General features: G+C 36.7%; 1 protein-coding gene across 1 annotated transcript in view; it reads left to right on the forward strand.

The window, feature by feature from the left end:
• Positions 1-2,811: 2,811 nt before the first annotated feature.
• The window catches only part of LOC132111439 (coiled-coil domain-containing protein 85C-A), a 34,086-nt gene continuing 14,292 nt past the window's right edge, over positions 2,812-22,605 (forward strand). Inside the window, exon 1 of the mRNA XM_059518732.1 lies at positions 2,812-3,616. Within this exon, the coding sequence (XP_059374715.1) occupies positions 2,911-3,616 (706 nt within the window). The 5' untranslated portion in view covers positions 2,812-2,910. The remainder of the gene's footprint in view (positions 3,617-22,605) is intronic.

A 22,605-nucleotide genomic window follows, 5' to 3' on the forward strand; every position in this document is an offset into this window, starting at 1 on the left:
AGACATGAAGCTACAATCTTGTTTTTTAATCAGTTCTTGTAATGTTTAAGGAGTTTGGGGTCTCTGATTGACTTTTTAACCCCTGTATTGGAAACATTTTAGAAACTAAAGTAGCTGTCAAGTAGCTGCATACTGGTTAATGGCTGTTATTGTGCAATTTGTCTGTTTCTATGTTCCTGATGAAATAATAGAATCAGGTTAAGCTAGAATTCCCATGGATATTATTGATATTATGTTGGTGTCTGCAGTTTATTTTTTCATTTTGAATGCTTTCTGCAAGCTCTTTGCAGTGTCTGGTTCAGTTCCAGCCAATAAGGAATTAAAAAAAAAATTTGTATGGATCTCTCATCAGTTCTTCAGCTATTTCAGGTGATTAATTAATGACCGTCATGTTGATACCATGTAAAACAATGACAGATGTGAGTCGAGTAATTTTAGCCACTAGATGGGGATGTGTACACACCACAACCCTAGAAGACTCCAAATTCAGTACCCACGCAGATTAAGTGGGATCTGCATTTAAAAGGCTTGAGTAATTTCTGATCATTTTCTAAATTGTAAATGTTCTTATACATTCATTTAAATTACAGGATGTATTAACGTATGGATAGGCAATTGTCTGATGTTGCTCTAGTCTTTGATATCCACTTAAATGTTCCTAATGCTTCATTGTTTAAAATAGGTCAATAAAATGTAACAAAGTTGTTATTATTAACGAAATTAAGCCCCATTTGAATTCTCACAGAAAAATTGGTGGCTATTTTTGCAGCTACATTCACATAAAAAATTATGACCTGCTTTTGGGACTAAAATTTTACTTATTCCCTATTGGCTTAAACATGCCTACCTCTCCTTTGCTTGTTTTCAGCCCTATATCATTTCTCATACAAGCATCTCAAGTGGTGCAAGCAAGTACTTAGTAGTGCTATAAATACCACCACATTATTGGTTTTATACTTAATGTGTCACTGACGTTGCCAGTTAATTGTTGTACAATTATTTAAAGCTTATACTATTTGTAATCTTAGCGATGAGGTAATGTGTTTTAATTAGAGATCATGGTACTGAGAAGCCCCTTGGCAAATGTCTTTTGAGACCCCTTATTTCCATGTTCCAAAGTATTTTAAACTACATACTGTAGGCAATGTAGAAAAACTGGAAAATGTGTTTTGGTAGGCTTACATTAGATATCTAAAATAGTTGCCAGGGTCCAGGTGGTTAGGCTACACACTGTTAAAAAAAAAATTTGGCAGCTGTGGTTGCCAGAATAATTTAGAAAAAAATACAGAAAAACTGTAAAAACATTTTACAGTATAAACTTGAGTGTAAACTGGTAGATTCAACAATGCATAATGCTACTAAAATCTGTTTTGTATCTTTAACATAAACCGACAACCACCATGCAGGTGGTAAAACAGACAGTGAAGAATCAGTTCATCCCAAGTAGTTTTCCACAAGATGAAGTATATAGAAGACACAGTCATTCACGCAAACACTAAACACCATCATGGTAACACACAACACTTAAAAAATGCAATAAACATTCATTAAGCATAAGAAAAGATGTAACATTAACCCAAATGTACATAATCACTAACATGACAAAACTATTAAGGAACATGATTATTTAAACAAAATGTGGAGTGTCACGCAGGGAAGTCTGGGAATATCAGTTTACAGTTTTATTTTTACCGTAAATTATATGTTGATTTGTTATTTTATACTTCATTTTTTTTTTTTTTACAATTAACAGTATTTTACTGCAAAATTGCATGAAATGTCTGGTTATATATTTTACAGTTTTTTCCCTGTATATAGGCTACTGTATTATGGGAACTTACTTTTAACCTATTAACAGTTATTTTTTCTTCCGTAGCACAGAACTTCTTTACAATATTTTACAGTTAAAATTACACTCATTTTTTACTGTGAAAAAATGCTGGGTTATTTCAACCCAATTTTGGGTCAAATATGGACTAACCCAACTTTTGGGTTGGGTTGAAACAACCCAGCAAGAGTGTAGCTTGCATTGTATCAAGGGTCAATGGGTCCCTATGGACAGATTGTGGTCTCTGAAGGTAAAGTGGCCCTAATTAAATTAAATTATGTATCTTAAATATTAATGTTCATTTACATAAATATACATCTAAGTACATAAATTCATTGCCATTGACTTGGTGTCATTATTCTGGTGTAATTTATTGTTGAGGTTGTGCCTGAAACTGGGTCGGGATTGGACCAATCACCAGAGATTACTGGATAGTACATTTTTTAATTTAAATCTTTCTTTCTTTCTGTCATTCTTTCTTTCTATGTATGTTTGTTTTCAGAAACACCCAGCTAGTTTCTCAGTCTGTGTCAAATACTATTTTAGTGCATTTTATCCCAATGTTGTGTTTCCTTTTTATTTACAATATATTTCCCTCGGTACAGTTTTTTAAGTATTTTATATATAAATATTCTCGTATACATGTCTAGCAGGACAAAAACATGATATTTGAATGCAGCTGAAAGGTGAAGTGGGCTTTTGAGTCGTCAAGCGCCCCCTATAGGAAGAGATAGTAACTTTAGCAGGCAATGCGGCGAAAGCGTCTTGATTTGTAACTGAAGCGCGAGTGCAGGCTCATTTCTCACCATTCATCTTCCTCAGCGGTTGGATGCACGGAGTCATATCAGTGGGCACAGTGTCAGGAATAGGAGGTTCCAGCTGAAATAAACATGAAATAACGATAGAAGAGGAATTTATTTCAAACGCGGCTCATTGTTTTCTTATCTGGGTCAGTTACAATTTTTTCGTTGCGGAGTTCTGCTTGAAAATGAGTTTAATATTGTTTACTACGTTTTCGCGAAGGAATTATTAGAAAATCGTGACCAGATCTCTCTCGTCAGACCACTTTTAACGACTGGAATATGGCAAAAAATATTGTAGACGTCCCAAGGGATGATTTAAGTAAGTTATCGGATGAAGAACTGGTTAAATGTAGCAAAGAGGAGCTGCTTAGGAGACTCCGGAAAGTGGATGGTGAAAAGATCCACTTGATGGTGGAACACGGGAACATGATGAAGGACGTCAATCGGAGATTACAAGTGCATCTCCACGAAATACGGAGTTTGAAGGAGGTCAACCAGAAACTGCAAGAAGACAACCAGGAGCTTAGAGAACTGTGCTGTTTCTTGGATGATGATCGGCAGAAAGGAAAGAAGCTGTCCAGGGAATGGCAGAGATTTGGCAGGCACACTGCCAGTGTTATGTGGAAGGAGGTTGGTATATTCCAACAAAAACTGAAAGACCTAGAAACCAACCAAGAGAGTATGATAAGAGAGAATGTGGAGCTGAAGGAAATCATCCTCATGTTGGATGATGAGAGGAATGGAGCCGGGTCCAGGAGCTCCATAGACAGCCAATCCAGTCTGACCAATCTGAACGGAGGTTCTGCTACTGTGAGGGATGTTGGAGATGGGAGCAGTACCTCCAGCACGGGCAGTGCTGGAAGCCCTGATCACCACCACAGCCATATTCACAAACCTTCAGAGGGAAAGATCATGTCTATCAGGAGGTCTATGGATGATCTATCAACCAACCATTTTATCAGAAGCATACCGAATGGCCTCAACGGTGAGTTTGGGCTTTTGGATTAATGGTTTTGTGGAAAGCAAAATTATGTGTTTTAGCAGATCATGTGCCCGAGGAAAGTTATATTCAGTCAAGAATATGGTGTAGGAATATGGGCTGTGAATTGATAGAGTATTAGTATCACAAAGTTGAAATAGTCTCAGGCATGTAGAAGTGTTTCCTGAAAACAAACAAAAAGCACTCTGTAAATCAAGAATTATAAATAGTATTAGTAATTCATAGTATTTGACTAATTTAAAGTATTTAAACAGCAGAAGTTAGAAAAACAAAGGAGTTTCTTAACAGATTTTGAAAGACTTTAAGCAAAACATGTTTAAAACACCTTTCTGGTGCCCTTCTAACTTTGAAAGTGTTATGCAGTTCTGTGCATTGGCATCCAAATACAGAAAAGGATGCTTTTTATTTTCATTTTATGCCAGTAAGTAACATGCAGTGTTTGAGACTTCCATGGGTTTCCAGGGAAACAGATTATACAGGCAATTGTGACAGAGTATTAACAACAAAAATTGAACAGGCTGGAGCTACAGATGCTATTGCGTTAATTCCTTCTTCCTGAGAAGTCAGGTCTAATGAGGATTTAATACTCTCTTGGCCTTGTGACGTTGGTGCACACTGTCAGTTCTGTCAATTAAACATCAGTTACTTCATTCAAACAACACAGGCATTTCATTCTAACAAATGGCTGAGAAACTAATTTCTAGTTGAAAATGATGTACAATAATGATCAATAGTAGGAGTAGTTCGATCTCCAGTCATCAGTGTCCTTCAGAAGTCATTTTAATATGCTTATTTGGCAAGAAACATTTCTAATTCTTTATTATTCATTGTTGAAAACAGCACTGCTTGGTATTTTTGTGGAAACTGTGATAGGCCTACATTCACAACAGGATTGTTTGATAAATGGAAAGTTCAAAAGAACAACATTTATTTGAAATGTACTGTAAATCAGTATACATGTCTTTCAGTATCTTTGCTTAATTAGCCCCCCCACCCCCCTTTCTATTTTTTTTTATTGCAGTTTGTTTTGTTCCTTTTGTTTCACGGCTACTTGTACATTGCTTTCCCCTATTCAGCCTCTCAGTGAGTGGTACACAGAGGAAATTGGATCTTTACAATTGTTATTTGCATTGCACTTTTCAATTTTAGCAGATGCTTATATCTTAAATGACTTACTAATGTGGAATGCTACCATGAAATTGAGTGCAGAATTTCAAAAACTCTCTGAGAGGTGCAAGCAATGTTTCATGTGCATAATACGTGAAATACATCTGCTAAAAACAGGAATTGTTCTGTTGTAATAAAAGTACACATTACTCAGCAGTCCAGGCCTATTCCATCAGCAAGATTCACTCAAAAGTCAAGACTAACAGTAGTGTTCCCGCCACATGACAGGAGACTGATGACAAACTTACCTCTAGTGTAGCAGAAAAATGTCTGTTATATACTGCTGATAATGCCAGCTGGAAGCGCCTGGCATTGATAAGAATGTTCTTTTTTGGCTAACTGGTAGGTGTTTTAGACATTCTCAAACGTGTTTTTGATGTTAGTCGACATTCAAAATGATTTTTAAAAGTTTATCAGTGTGATATTTTTATTATTCAGTGTTACAGAACATTGGGTTCCTTGCTTCTGCTATTTATTTCAGACTTTCATATACTGTTAGAGAGAGGCCAAACAGACAGAAAGTGAAAATGTCCTATTCTTTCGAACGTGACTTGCATTAAAACAGAATAGCTGAGTGGAAAAATGTTAAAAAATCAAATAAATTCTCCTCAAAAGGAGGAGTTGTTTTGAAAGCACTATATTGGGTGGACCCAATTTGGATGTGGATTTAAGTGTAATCCACTATATTACTTTATTTTGTTCAGAATCATTGACTTTGAGGTCATGTATCTGTCCCTTTGAAGGGTAAAAGTGGTTCTTTCCTGCTTTGAAAAGACTCTGGCCCCCCAGAAAGCCACCAGTGGACTAAAGGTTTAGTGGCTGGGGTTGAGATTCTGTTTCAGAGTTCAGATAACACTTCTCGCTTGACTCTTCCCACGGCTGGAGTGAAAAGGCCTTCAGTTGCCCCCATTCAAGACCCTTCATCAAGCTTTTAGAGCCCTTCTGTGCCACTCAAAGTTACAGATGTCTGGTTTGTCATAAAACAGATCCGAATTTACGAGTGAAGCTTTCAGTTTGGAGGTCACCCTTTTGAAAAAAAGCCCCTGGTTTTCTTTTGTTTGATTGAAGTTGAATTGCATTTAAAACTATTTTCTTATTATCTACTCTGACAATACATATAAATATAGTTTTGTGGATAGCTCACAGTCCTTTACCAATGATGGGAACTCATGAATTCCCTCAAGTAATCTGTGAGATAATTGAATTGTTCCCCTGGGAATGCTAAATACTGGATGACACGGCTGCACCTTTTAAATTCCCATGTCAGTTCATGTTTAGTCATGCTTTCAGGTGGTAACCAAACAGTAAAGATCAAAGCAATACTAAAATAAAAAGCTGTTTTTGCATCAGACCAAGCAAGTCCAGTGACTCAAGTCAGTGTGCATCCTGGCTGAGGACGTCTTTTCACTGTTGGTGCAAACCATTGTTCTTTTAAAAACAAACAGCGATGGAGAGCACCTCCCCAACAGCTCAGACTTGTCAGAGGGGGTCTTTGGTTCTGCTGAATCTGAATTTACAATGTTATTGCTTGTTCCCTGCTGCTTGCCTTTGCCTCATAAAGATAATAATAATCTTATGAAGCATGCAAGTCCCTGTGAGGCGGTTTTGCCAAAGCAAGCTGTAAATGTGCTTGTAATTGGGCTGTCCCACTTCAGTCTGCTGACATTTACAAAATGGTCTCCTAGGACCAGCAACTCTGAAGTGCTAGTGATGATTATGGCTGAGGGGAGGATGATGTTTAGTGCTGTGCTTTAAAGAAATATTACGATTTACGTATACACCAAGACTTTATGCAGTTAAAATATATATTTTTAATAACCCAGTGTCTCAGTTTTGTGTACAATGTTGTGGTTTTGTGGTCACTGATGTGGTGTGATTTGCATCCATCATCTTAAGTGTGAATTAGAAGGATAGTGGAAATGTAAAAACTAGTGATCGACCGATATAGATTTTTTATAACCGATACCGATACCGATTATTTTCATGTTTATGTACCCGATAACCGATATGCAGAACCGATATTTATTTACTGTTATACTTCTGTTTTTGACAATTATTACAACACAAATGAGCTGAACAAACCATTTTATTTATAACAATCACTCCCTCCTTGCATACAAAAAAACTTTATATTTATACACAAATAAATAGAGGGGTCTGAGTCCAAAAAATTAAAGTGCACTGTTACTAAGTGTCTTTGTTTTAAAATAAAAGCTTTGATGAGGTAAAAAATTAAAAAATAAAGTACAAAAATTATTATAACATATTGGTGGGGGCGGGGGGGGGGGGGCTATTTAGAAGTGCATAGCTATTTAGTAGTGTAACTTAATACTCCCAGTTAAGCAGAACTAGGTTGTAGTGTAGAAAACAGAGTCTTTCAGCATTCTGCCCTGTAAGCCTGCTTCGTTTATTTTCATAAATGGCTCCCACTTCACTGAAGACTCGTTCACTGGGCACCGAAGACGGTGGGGGGCAAAGGAACTTTCTTGACAGACATCTTAAAAAAAAAGTGCTGAAAGTTAGCAGTTTTTCATGTTAAATTTAAATCTTCAAATTACAATAAAAAAATATATTACATTATATAATTTATATCTAAATTATACATATGATTTATAAGCATTAACAGCAACAATGTTAACAATAGGCAAAATAAATGTTAAAAGTCTAATGTTTTAAAATGGAGAAAATAAATGACAGGGGAGTTATATCACCTTTGCAGAAATGTAATTTATTTTAAACAGTTTTAGAAGGTTTATGTGCCATTTAATAGGTTTAAGAGTGAGGAATAATTCACTGGGTAATTTTAATTTAATTCACTGAATAATATTAGCTGGAATATATAACATTATCAGGAAAGTAAAAAACAAAACAGCATACATCATTGCATTTTCCAACTAGTGTTATTAATTATTAGGTTTTGTCGGTCTAGATCATGAAATGCTTTCTGACAGAGCGCTGTAAGTTATCTATGCATTTACACAAAACTATAAATTGGGCTACTCAACCGCGATCGCGTCTGGAGATAAATAATTTCCACAGAGCTGCATTTATTTAGATTTGCATTAACTAAATAATGGTTATGTAGTAAATCAAATGATTTTATAATTTAGGGGGTTTAAACGAGTTATCTTGTCAAAAATGTTATGGAGTGGCCGTGCTTGAGGCTTCCTGATCATCAACCCATTCAGGTGCTGAGCAATATGAACGAACTTTTTTCCCGTGACTATATAAAGTTAAACAGCACTTGTCAGTTGGCATTTTATGATCTAGATTCAATCTAACGTTAGATCATGAAATGCCAACTGACAAAGTGCTGTTTGACTATAACTTAATCAACCGCGATCGCGTGTGGAGATAATAAATAATTAATTTCCACAAAGCGGTATATTTATATGTGTATTAGCGAAATAATTGTTATGTAGTAATGATAATATAATCTAGGGTGTTTAAACAAGATAATATTGTCAAAAGTTTCATTCAGTGGCATTGCTTGAGGCTTCCTGATCATCAACCCATTCAGGTGCTGAGCAATATGAACGAACTTTTTTTTCCGAGACTATATAAAGTTAAAAAGCACTTGTCAGTTGGCATTTTATGATCTAAATTTAATCTAATGTTAAATCATGAAATGCCAACTGACAAAGTGCTGTTTGACTATAACTTAATCAACCGCGATCGCGCATGGAGATAATAAATAATTAATTTCCACAAAGCGGTAGGCTATATTTATATGTGTATTAGCGAAATGATTGTTATGTAGTAAATGATAATATAATCTAGGGTGTTTAAACAAGATAATCTTGTCAAAAGTTTAATTCAGTGGCCGTGCTTAAGCCTCCTGATCATCCGTCTTTTGCTAAGCAATATGAATGAACTTTTTCTCCTAGACTAATTGTGAGCAAATACAACAGATAGAGAATTAAATTCAGCGCTTTTATTTTCAACATGCACTCATTCATGTCTGTTTTATTTAATTCATGTAAAGTTACGTTTTTATTGGGGCAGGACATGACGAATTATACTACATGAAGTTTTTGGATAATCTTTTAGAGAATTTCAGTAGGGAAATGTCATATAAGTTTTTTGATGTGTGGAGTATTTGCCCTCAATAGAAACATAGGCTTCATTCAAAGGTGCATTGTGATAGGCTTGACATCATTGAGGTCATGAGACACCTGAGAATGTATAATATTTTGGGTCCTATTTTGACGATCTAAGGCTACGTTCACACTGCAGGGCTTAATGCTCAATTCCGATTTTTTGAAAAAATTTGATTTTTTTTGCAAGGCCGTTCACATTTCCAATTAAATGCAACCTTTTGTGATCTCCTGTGTGAACGTGAAATGACCCAATTTCTAAATGTCACCACAATACCAGACCGGTGTGTAAAACTCCCGGACGATTTTAAAGATTTTATGTCGCGACCTTTATATATTTCACATACTTTTGAATATCCAACGTTTAGTTGATCCTGATAAGTGCTCGTCATCACTATTGTAAGCTTTTTTCTTTCATGAGGGGGTTTGGTGCAACAGCATTTTTGTTTTTCCTTGCGGATCGTTAAAGAATGCGACACACACGTCTCCCGGAATTCCTGTATAATTCAACCAATCCTATGACGTCTTCGACACTCCTGAAGTGTTTCCACTTTTGTGTCCCATTAGATGTTCAGCCAACGGTCCATGGGTGTGACGTCTGAAGCTGAGACTAGTGCTCAGGGCATGTCCAAATCCATTTTTGGTAGAGGTGTAAATGGTCTGAATGGGTGTTTTTTAGGCCTAACGTGCAATATACCAATCAGAGTCTCTCCCATCCCCTTTAAAAGCCAGTTGTATTCGCGCCATGGCGGGTTCATGCGTTGTGGACCCGCCAATAGGGGCATATTACTAACACGCTCTTTAAATAAAAAGGAAAAATATTGCGCCTTTATACCAGGTTTGAGGTGGTTATACTAATAATAGTATAAACATAATACTGCATTGAATATCCATTTACATTTCATTCTTTTTCTCACACAAAGCTATAATATGGCTTCAAAAGAATTAAAATATAGCTTATGAATTACTTTAACCATTTTCTTACATAATATATATAAAAAAAATATATGTGTAATCCTGACATCCTGTAAAATGTCCAATTTTGTATTCTATGGAAGAAAAAAATAACATGGTTTAAAATATGTAAATCTGAGTGAACTAGATGTTTAATGTCGTTTTCCCATAATGCTTTTGAATGTTTTGCTGTTGTGCCCATCCTATAGATGATATTAAGTTTTAAAAGGAAGCATCCCAAATGAGTTTTCTTTTCTGCCCCTTGTGTGTACAGCCCGAGTTCCGAAAAAGTTGGGACGTTTTTTAAATTTTAATAAAATGAAAACGGAATTTCAAATCACATGAGCCAATATTTTATTCACAATAGAACATAGATAACGTAGCAAATGTTTAAACTGAGAAATTTTACACTTTTATCCACTTAATTAGCTCATTTAAAATTTAATGCCTGCTACAGGTCTCAAAAAAGTTGGCACGGGGGCAACAAATGGCTAAAAAAGCAAGCAGTTTTGAAAAGATTCAGCTGGGAGAACATCTAGTGATTAATTAAGTTAATTGATATCAGGTCTGTAACATGATTAGCTATAAAAGCTTTGTCTTAGAGAAGCAGAGTCTCTCAGAAGTAAAGATGGGCAGAGGCTCTCCAATCTGTGAAAGACTGCGTAAAAAAATTGTGGAAAACTTTAAAAACAATGTTCCTCAACGTCAAATTGCAAAGGCTTTGCAAATCTCATCATCTACAGTGCATAACATCATCAAAAGATTCAGAGAAACTGGAGAAATCTCTGTGCATAAGGGACAAGGCCGGAGACCTTTATTGGATGCCCGTGGTCTTCGGGCTCTCAGACAACACTGCATCACTCATCGGCATGATTGTGTCAATGACATTACTAAATGGGCCCAGGAATACTTTCAGAAACCTCTGTCGGTAAACACAATCCGCCGTGCCATCAGCAGATGCCAACTAAAGCTCTATCATGCAAAAAGGAAGCCATATGTGAACATGGTCCAGAAGCGCCGTCGTGTCCTGTGGGCCAAGGCTCATTTAAAATGGACTATTTCAAAGTGGAATAGTGTTTTATGGTCAGACGAGTCCAAATTTGACATTCTTGTTGGAAATCACGGACCCCGTGTCCTCCGGGCTAAAGAGGAGGGAGACCTTCCAGCATGTTATCAGCGTTCAGTTCAAAAGCCAGCATCTCTGATGGTATGGGGGTGCATAAGTGCATACGTTATGGGCAGCTTTTCATCATTAAACGAAAAATACGTCAAAGACGAACACGAACTCTTCAGCAGCTGGAAATCTATATAAGGCAAGAATGGGACCAAATTCCAACAGCAAAACTCCAGCAACTCATAGCCTCAATGCCCAGATGTCTTCAAACTGTTTTGAAAAGAAAAGGAGATGCTACACCATGGTAAACATGCCCCGTCCCAACTATTTTGAGACCTGTAGCAGAAATCAAAATTGAAATGAGCTCATTTTGTGCATAAAATTGTAAACTTTCTCAGTTTAAACATTCACTATGTTATCTATGTTCTATTGTGAATAAAATATTGGCTCATGTGATTTGAAAGTCTTTTAGTTTTCATTTTATTAAAATTTAAAAAACGTCCCAACTTTTCCGGAATTCGGGTTGTATTTAAAAAGTTGTCTGTCCAGAGTTCCTACATTCCATGACAACAATAGTGAAGGTTTCACATTGTTACTTATTGAATACTGTCGAAGGGGTGGGGGATCAGTGTTTAAATGTTGAATTCTGTTGTACTCTGGATGCATGGAAAGAAGAAATGCCGTCAGCTGTGGTCGGTGAACTGGTTAACCCTGTCAGAGAATTGAACAGATGTAAGGTAATGAAGTCACCACTGAATAAATAAATTTACACATGCCTTCACGAGCCTGCAATATCTGCCCAACGAAGCCGAAGAATGTCTAGATTGAATTAATTAACCAGTCATATGGAATAAAAAAAAACTAGGTTTTGTTTTGTATAACACTCCACCTCTGTTCCTTCTCTTCTGCTCTCCCTAGCTTTTCTATCCCCTCCTCTTTTTTTACCCTGTGGAAAATATGAAGTCAGTAGATGGAAAGGGGGTCAAGGGGCGGGTGGCAGAACGGAGTAGGTTGTGAGTTCCATTGCAACAGTAATTATAAGATGGTTGATTGATCATGTGGAGCTGGATGGGGGCACCACTGTTTGTATCCAGAGATAGTGGTCAGGAGACTGGAGGCACCAGGGGTGAGATGACTGAGAGGAGGTGTGTTTGGGTTTCTGGACCACATGAAGGGAATGCAATCAGCATGTGATGTTTGTGGAGGGTTTTAGGGCTATTTTCTCATATTTATTGGATTTAGAGGGAAAGGATGGTTGTCGAAAATTTGGCAATCATCTTGTCCTCATATAGAGGATGATCTTTTCCGTCCAACAATACTGGATTTTGGCCAGTTAGCTGTCAAGCTCTGTAAACTCTGCAATAGCTTAGAATGCATATGTGAATTGAGGTTCCTTTAATGAGACCACTTTCCATGCCAACTCAGAAATGGATCAGTGTTTTACAGAGTGCAGCCTGGGTCCTAAAGTACTCGTTGATGTCAAAGGGAAGGTCAGATTTCAGCTCCATTGCACAGATCTTGTTGATTCAGGATCCTTGTCTTGGCATGCCACCTCTGGAGGAAACTAGCCAAGCATGAATGAGTCTTTTTTTTCCGCTGAATTATTTTTCTTGGGATAATGGTCTACCAATAATTTGAAATTCCAGTGACTTATGTTGAGTTTTCTTCCAGCACCCACCCACCTATATTGCATCTCATTGTAGAATATATGGTTGTGCTTTATACATTTTTGACATTCAATAACATCTTCATTTTGACATCTTTCGTTTCAGTTTTGAACCACTCTGGAGGTGTTTGGATGGATATTTCTCACTATTGTCCTTCAACTTTAGACAGGGGGAGTGGGTCTGGTGGACCCCTGCTACTGTCAAGAGGGGGTGGGAGTATGTGCGCCCTCGGTTTGCTTGAGCCATCTGTCCAACAGTATTGTTTAGTGCACAAAGGGGAAAGAGTCCTTCAAAGAACACCAGTGAATAGAGCCATAACGTCATTCTGCTCAGGCATGAGAGCGTCTTCTAGTTCTGGCTCATCTCTGTTTCCTGATCCTTACTTCCTATCCCTTTACTGGTTTATTTTTTGTTCCATTGACATGCTTGCGGTCAACTATCTAAACTGATTCTCAACCCTCTCTGATGGAAGAACTTAGAGACAAAGTGTAGTCTTTCCTTCCGCTCTTCTGTAAAGACAAACTTGTAAGAACATGAAGTCGGGTGACATCAGTGTTTTCACTGTATTTGCTTTCAGAAGATATTTCAATGGTCTTCAAAATGGTCAAATGGGTTTACTGTGCCATTGTTGTGCAACAAGTGAAGCGAATCAGTACTCAGTACTTGATTTCCTGGTTTTTGTGAGTAATGAACTTGTCATTAGCACTGCATTTGTGGTACTACTAACACTTATGTAAACATTATTCCAGAAACTACATTTGAACTCATTTGAACCTCTTTTGAAGGAAGTTTGAGTGCTGCTTGATTCTTCACAATATGCCACCATGATGGTATGAATGATACATTGACATTTTCAGCAAATTTCATTTTTTAGGAACTATTCCTTTAAACATCTCCTCTCAATTTATTCCTTTACTTATTTAGTATGGAGGGAAGTGTTCAAGAGTGTTTAAAACACACCCTTCTTCCAATACATGAAACGCTTCATAAAAATCCATATCATGCGATCTGTAATAGTGTTTTGAGATTCCTCCTTTATTACGGGTGTGATCTGTTTGCCTAATAATCATGTGATTTCTCAAGATAAGATGTGCTGTCAAACAGTGAGTCATGTGCACAGCATATAGATCACACACAAACTGGAGAGTTTCCAAGTTAAATAATATTTGAAGAAGAAAATACTGGAAAAATGCTGTTTCCTCTTCTGGTACGAGTTGCTCTGCAGTCTGTGCATGCTGAATAAATGTGTGTGTGCTGAGAAAAGCAGAGAGGGGGTGAAAGAAGCAGAGAGGAAAGAGAAAGCTCATTTGGCACAGGCTGGAGGTGTAATACTAAAGCACTGGCAGGCCCTTTAGTCAAACACTGGGGCTTGTTGCTAGGATACATTCTTATCAATACCTTGGTATGCCGTCTATCTTCCCAACACGTTTCTCGGAGCTGTGCTCTGCCGTCCGCTTATTCACTGCTCTATTTTTGAATCAAGCCAAGTCTGCAGCAAGCTGGGAGACCCCAAAACCCCTGTGTTGACTTTTAGTGCTGATGATACGCCCTGTGCATTCTGACGAACTATACTCGGTTAATTTTAATGTTGATTTTTTTTATTTAATTCTAGAATGTGTTGTTATTCCAGAATTTCCAGAATTATGCAGTGTTTGCAAGATCTTTTTTCCTCGCTAATTTGTGTTTCTTTTTATTTTCACTGTAGAGCAAAAGAAAAATTTTGATTCTTCGAATCACTGTTAGTTGGGCTGAACTTTGCTCATGTCTGCATATTTTCAGAGGGCATGTGTTCAGTCATTTCTGTCTATATTAAGATTGTTCTTTTGTTATGTACTTTATATCCAGACAGATGTAGTGGATAATAGAAAGTTATTTGTCATTAGGTCATTTGAAAGCACATTTGAAGTTATACATACCAAAAGATTGCATAGTTCCTTTAATGCACAGCTTCTATATTGCATAGCTGAATACAAATGCATTCCTTTATCTTTACCTTTGTGTACCTTTCCCTTTGTGTGATGTTGGACAAGACAAATGAGAACAATCCATTAGTTTACTGTAAGCAGAAAGTGGATGACGTACTACCTTACAAACTCCTTTAGGAATGCAGTACTGTATATGAGAGTCTGCGAAATTTGTGTATGCATACCGGCATGACAAACTGCACATGCCAAAATGTGCATCCCATAATGTATAATCCCATAGTGCACTGTTAAATTTGACCTTGAATTATTATAGAATGATCTGGAAGTGTTATCAGTCTTTCATTGACTGAAGAGTTAAAAGTACACACACACATTTGTTTTTGTTGCATACTACATACTGTTTCACATTCTATTTTTAAAACCAGTAGGCAGTAAGCAATGCATTAGGAATGCATACCGAGCATGGCAGTTGTGATCTTCTCCATTCACAGTCACGGTAAGTGAGGTGTCAGCAGATCCTCTGATGGCTCCTCCCATGTGTTCTGTCTGGAGACATGCTCTGCTTTTCTTTCACCGCCATTAAGTGCTTTACTCCCTGGTGTCGTTTTAAAGGCTGCAGATAAGCGATAAAATACACATTTATTGCTGTGTATTTTCCAAAGTCACTCGCAAAACTCGTGGTGACAATTACCTGGCAGTAAATGCACACTGTGGAATCATTCTTCACTAAGAGAGCACACAGTGTGATTCACTCCTATGAGTTCAGTAAACCAAACAGATGACCCATGGGCAATTTACACCTCTTTAAAAAGGCAAACACGGAGTTTAGAATGGATAGAGGGCAATAGAGCAGACAGGAGGACATGTAGTGGGAGTGAGCATATGCTCCTCTGCTAATCTACAGATTTCTGCTGTAAGATGATTATAGCTTTTAGAGCCTGCTTGAAAAAATACAGTCGGCAAAATGGCAATAGGCCATCCAAAAACGACTTAGTAACTGCATTTAAAGCGAATTCTACACCCCGGAAGAATGAAACTCATTAATTAGACACTCAGCAGTGGGTTGTTCCACAGTACAGGGCCAAACAGATTTAAAAAAGCTGTTTTTATTATTGTTTCTTGCCTTAATTGTGTTGGTTGCTGTTATTCAGCTGCTTTCTTAATGGACTGTGCAAACTGATTTGCATTGTCTAACAGTGGGGTGTATAATACATTCGAATATGAAAAGATTGTCATTATTTACTCACCCATATGCTGTTGTTTTTTTCTTTGGAATGCCCAAGGAGAATATTCTAAGCATTATATACAGTTTTTCCCAAATAATAATAATAATAATAATAAAATGCATCATATAGACATTTAGAGAGAATGACTTGTGTAGTCATTCTGTGTTTTGTGTAGTCTGTTTCAAACAAACAAATGGCTTCCGAAGTCTTTGAAAATGACACATGGACTAATTTTATTTAGACTTTTATGATGTATGATGTTTTTGGTCCTTTTTGTAGCTTAAATAGCTTGAGAACGGTTGTTGTATGGAAAATAGATAAGATTACTTTTTATGTGTTTTACAGTAAAAAATAAACAGCTTACAGGTGTAAAACTGCAGAATTCCTATTTTTGGGTGATCTGTTCCTTTAAGAAGAGCCATTTAGTTGTCCCCCATTACTGGTGTGTTGAAGTTCTCCTGGAGAGTTTGTATTTATGAGTTCAGTTGCATTCAAGTCACTTTGTTTTGCAAGACAGCAAAAATTATTACCCCTAGTTTGCACCTATAATTGTTAATTATTTAGGTACACTGTTGAACTTTTTTTCTTGAAAATCAATCTTTTTCCTATCTGTCTATCGGAGTACATGTTAAATGCTAGTGAAAATTAATACAGAAAATATGAGTAATTTAATTGTGTGTTCTACACAGTTTTGCGTCATGGTTACAAAATTGACATCAACATTCATAACGTTATCATGTAATTTCAAAACTTTTAGCAACGCTTTGACGCTTCTTTAAAAAAATGATGAATAAAGATTTGGTGTATTTTTATTCAGTTCATACAGGTGCTGTAAATTTAATAGTTATAAAGTAGAATACCGTAATTGTACAGTACTACAGTATCATATTTTGTACACACAACTCGGCTAGTTTTATCGTAAATTAAAAGACAAGTTTATTGAAACAAATATACCGTCAATACAGCTGCTGCATCTATTGCGTCCGTCATGTTTTTTTCTTCGATGCAGTCCAACTCTGAAACAATGGGCATATAGAATTTTTCCCAATAGTAATTACGACTTTGTTGTGCATTCAACTAGTAAATACGAGCTTCCCGATATATTATGATCTTTTACTATACAAGGGCACTGAAAATAGTGCTTGTCATATGTAAAAACCTAAACAATAATAATAATAAAAAATAGCTTTATTTCCATATGAAAAATACTAATGAAGGTTTAGACCACTTGAGCAGTACCTGCCAATGCAAAAATTGCCACCACAATGCTAAGGTGTTGCTATGCATTTGCTTTGGCTGAGTGGTTGCTAGGATGATCCAGTGCTATTGATCACACTATATATCACAGAAATATGATATTTTAGTCACTAGAGACAGCTTTTATCTACCCATCTTATTGTCAAACAGGTGAATATTAACAACTCTGATCAACTCTTCTCAACAAGCTGCATGATTTGAGGTAAGGTACACAAGAAGTCACTGGGGCGGTAGCCTACAATTTCAGAAGATACTAATATGAATAATTTAGGTCAGGCGTCTCCAAACTCGGTCCTGGAGTTTGGCTCCAACTAGCTGAAGTTTCTAGAATACCTAGTTAGACCTTGATTAGCTTGTTCAGGTGTGTTTAATTAGGGTTGGAGCCAGTACCAAGTTTGGAGACCCCTGGTTTAGGTACATATATGTGCATTTTCAGTACAAATATGTACTTTCAGGGTACTAAAATGCACCTTTTAGGAGTAAATGTGGCAAAAAGGTACACCGTTTGACAGGGTACCGTCCCAGTGACAGATTTTGTACCTTTTTGTAGGCTGCTTGAACTTGTTCATTAAGAATGTGCGAACTGTTGCATGGCACTGCTGCATTCTGGATCTCAGCTGAGCATCGAGGGATGTGTCTTGCTCGTGAGGGTCGTGGTGTGGTTGCCAGACAGCGTGCATGATGTTTGTGTAAGTGGGGTGGGGGATGCAAGACTGACTCACGTCCTTGTTGTCTTATTACACCCCTGTTCTCAGCGCCGCAGACAGAGATTGATAGTGACAGTGGCGTTTCTGCACAAGGCTGCATGCATAAGGACACATGCTCTTCCACTCTTTCGCTGTTCTTCTTCAGTCTGTCTCCTTCTCTTGTGCTCTTTCTTTTCCTCCACCTGTCATTTCTCTGCCTCTGGTTGTTTAGGCTGCGGATCCCATTGAGGATACAGGAAAAGCATTTGCTGACATTCAGATCCCCCGTGGGCTACGTCATATAAGCACATGCCTCGTCACTGACACATGCTGCACTCTGGAGCACATGAAGCCTTCTGGTGTTCCCTACAGCATGATATGTCATTGTCAAAATGCCATTTTTATATTTGTGGCTGACATAGAGCTATTGTTCTGAAGATGGTTTAAGTGAATGAAAACAGTATGAATAAATCACAATGGTTTTAGATGAATAAGACAGTTTTGTAGTTTACCTTTCCCATCTATTATTTAATTATTCCGGGAATTGTTTTGATAATGATATGCAACCTAAAATCTTTAGTGACATCTCAAATATTTAAAATCTACTCTTTGGGAATTGTACAAGTAAAGAAAACTTCGGCACAATTCCAAAACCTAGTAAGCAGCCCAGATAGGTCACAGAGAGCAAAGCTGCTCGCTAACCAAAATGAAATGTTACAAGAAAAACAGTGTGCTCACATGAAGCAGACAAGGGGAAGTCGTGGCCTAATGGTTAGAGAGTCGGATGGGTTAAATGCAGAGCACGAATTCTGAGTATGGGTCACCATACTTGGCTGAATGTCACGTCACTTTCACTTTTTTACTTTCACTTTCAACTAGATGTAGTAGAAGCTAATATTAGTTAGGATGTTGTTGGATTAGTTAGATGCTATGATATTTCTAAGCTTAAGTGTAAAAATACACACCAAAATAATGAGTAAAATATTATTTTTTATTAATGTTTTTGATGTTGAAAAATACTGTATTATTTTATAGATAAACTACAGAACATACTACCATTCAAAAATGTGGGGCTGGTATGATTTCTTTAAATGTTTTTATGTTCATCAAGGGAATTTATTTGATTAAAACTAAACAAAATGTCAAATATTATTACCATTTAAAATAACTGCTTTCTGTTTTTATATAATTAGACATGTAAACCATGTCTGTAATTCAAAGCTGAATTTTCAGCAGCCATTATTCTGGTCTTCAGTGTCGCATGATCTTTTAGAAATCATGCTAATATGCTGATTTGGTGAAGAAACATTTCTTCCTTTATTTGAATCGAAAGTTCTGAAGAATGGCATTTATTTTGAAATCAAAATCTTTTGTAAAATTATAAATCTCTTTAGTGTCACTTTTGATCAATTAAATCCATCCTTGTTGAAAAGAAAAAAAAACATTTATATACATATATATATATATATATACATATATATATATATATATATATATATATATATATATATATATATATATATATATATATATAATATTATCAATCCCAAAATTATGACAGTATAATTACCTGGAAATGTAACAATTTTCCCAGTTTGTCTGGAATCTGCCATCATTTTATTCCTCCTAACTTGTCTCAATGCATTCTGGGATTCTGTGGAAAGAATATATGTAATGCCTCTGTAGGCAGCTTTGGAACAGAGCAACCAGAAAACTTACATAATATTTTTCGTGAGTGAGTGATAATGTGCTTTGACATTGCAGCTCATATCAAAAGAGTCTCTGTATTTGCTCTGACAGCAGTGTTTCATAACACAGTTAATGAGTGAAATCAGCACATCTCATGATTGTTAATGTGTGAGCTGCACTCCCTGCTGTGCTGAGCTTGCGTAAGCTGAACTGGATACCTGCGCCAGAGTTACTGCTTCTACTTCTCGTGCCAAGGTTGTTTTACAGGAAGCAGACTGTTTAATTCTATACTTGTCATTGGCAGTTGCATTGAAGAGGTAGTCGGTCTTGACTTTGCTGTAATTTGGTCGGCCTTATTGATGAGGGGAAGATTACATTTTCTATTATAAGCTCTTTGAACAGTGTTTTTGCAGAATCTTGAGACATTTATTGTTGGATAACTTCTGAAGGAGTGGACATGAGTCATCAGTAGTTTGTTGGACCTGCAGTGACACCGTATCTCTGTATAATGCTGAACTCTTATCTAGACACTGTAGGGAACATAAGATAGCAAGATTTTTTTTCTGTTCTAAGATGTCTGTAAACTGTCAGATTGTCATTTTAGGGAACACACACAGCAGCTACCAAAAGTATTTGTACTTAGCTGTACATTGCATATGCATTCACATTCAGACATTATAAAATATGTAATATATATAGTTTTTTTATGTTTATTTTTATATTGATATTATTTTATTTTAGATTTATATAAATTATTTCAACAGCATTGATTTTCTCAGTGCTGTCTAGCGTTATTGGCATTTTCATGTGTAATGCAGGTGGTTTGTACCGTTTTTTGTTTTAAGCCTTGTATCACAAACTAAACTTTTTTTTTTGCCCATTCAATTAGTTAATTTGTGAAATTTGTATCATTTATGAATTAATTTTAATTGTATTATATATTTTTTACATTTATATAAATTCTTACTCAAAATACTGTTTAAAATAAAGACAAAAAGTGTCTAGACCTTTTTTCTTTCAAATTTTATACAATGCAATTTAATTTACAAATTACATTTGTGACATTAGTGTCTAAATATTTAGCATGTCATTTACACCTTTTGTGCTACAAAATAAATTTTGATGATTTAAAATTTGATGATTTTTATCTTCAAGATTTTCATATTTTTCATGCTTAACATTATGAGAAACTTACCCATGAACTTTAGTAATTGTTACCTGAGAAATGCATTTAGTTCTTGGTAACTCTTGCTATAGGGGATGTTCTGGTTGAGGGGTGAACCCACTTCAGGTTTCACGGGGAAATGCTTAACACCAGCAAAACGGACCACAGCGGTGTGGAACAATGCCTCACTGTTTGGTTAGCCCCACTTCCACATCTTGCAGTAATTGAAATCATTCCTGGATCCTGCTCAGGGACTTGTACACCCATTCAAGGTGGGAGGGGTGTAGAGTTGTTTTTGTAGAGTGTTACATTATGTATGAATCAAATGTGGGGTTAACTGGAAAAGCTAATGAGCTTTTTATTGATTCCAGCAGTCCACCTGCCTGGGTGGCTGTGTGCAAATCAAGAACTGCAGAAGTTGGCACTGAAAATGTCTCGTCCACACCCATACTTTAATATCTTCAATGTTTCCAGACATCACAAGACTGAGATTGCGTAAGTTATGAAACCAATGTGTGCCGGAGATCAAAGTCCTCAGAATAATTCACCTCTAAGGGCCCATTCGGTCATTGAATGCTAATGTTTGTGCAACCTGTAAAGAACATATGCTGCTTTTGCTTTGTTTTTTCGTTTCTGTCTCTTGGCCTTATTGTCAGTAATGGCTTTATAGTAACATTAATTCTGTGGAAACTCTTGTGAGAATGTATATGCTGGTACCAAATGGACAGGGTGAGAGTTTGGGCCAACCTGCAGAAAATAGTTTTTGGACAATTATCTGGATTTATTATTATTATTATTTTTTTTTTCTCCACTTTTTGACTTATTTTGAAAGGAAGGTGGAGTGTATACAGGAGTGTAACCTAGCATGGACTGAGCCACAGCTGTGACCGATTTTGTCAGAGAACAGGAAGTTATGGATAAAAATTAGGGGTACAGATATATTTCAAGCCAAATTCAAACTCAAATTGCCCATATGAGCATCTTAACTGCTAACCACATTCTTGCCAATGTTCATGTGCTAACTAACTGCTTTAACCCTTTTGACGTTGAGGTCAAAATGACCAAATGACTGACCTATATACAAGGGAGCAGTTGGGGTTTTGGTGCCTTGCTCAAGGGTCTCATCTCAGTCGTGGTATTGAGGGTGGAATAGAGCGCTGGTTATTCACTCTCCCCACCTACAGTACTTTTCCTACCAGGCCTGAGACTCGAAACCGCAACCTTTGGGTTACAAGATCGATGCTCCATCCATTATGCCATGACTGCCCCCGTGAACAAAGCACAAAAATAATACTTTCAAATTATATGTGAAATATCAGTTCCAATGGAAATTTGTTTCCAATAATTTGACTGCATAATGTACAAATGTGAATGTTTTACAGAACCTTTTTTGAATCATGGCCATTATTTGTTGCATGAAAGTGGCAAAACCTTTCCCAAGTTTCGTACCATTCTGATGAAGTAAAACATTTTGTACCATTCCGATGAAGTGAAAAATTGTAAAAATGCCAAAATGTCAAACTTTGCGGTCAAAAATGACCAAAGTGCACCAGTGGGTCTAATTTTTCAGGTAAAACTGAAACCATTTATTTCTGAGTTAAGAAAGTGTGTTTTAGTTTAGATTTTTCCCAGTTATGCTGGGTTTTATTTTTCTTTACAGTCAACAAATTGTAATAAAATTTTCGTTAATGCTAAAAACACTGACAAGTCAACTGGACTGACTCGACAGAAAGAGTAAAAACATGGCACTACAAGTGGGTCACTCTTTGCTATGACAGGATCAGATAAGACAGAGGGAGACTTTCTCTCAGGCTATTTCACATCACTGTGTCTCTCCAGTTAAATCAAGCTCACCCTGGGATGTTGCCAGCACAATAGCAGATAGATCTGGCGTTACCACGTTTCTCTTGATTTCTGTAAAAAAACAGTAGGACAGCTTTTTAGAGTTGAATGTTAAGTTGCGTGCTCTGTTGGAGAGCCTACAGCGCTGCGCAGAAGAAAATGTCTAATTGATCAGAGGTTTCAGG

This window comes from Carassius carassius, chromosome 31 (assembly GCF_963082965.1).
Source record: "Carassius carassius chromosome 31, fCarCar2.1, whole genome shotgun sequence".
In the NCBI taxonomy this organism is placed as follows: Eukaryota; Metazoa; Chordata; class Actinopteri; order Cypriniformes; family Cyprinidae; genus Carassius; species Carassius carassius.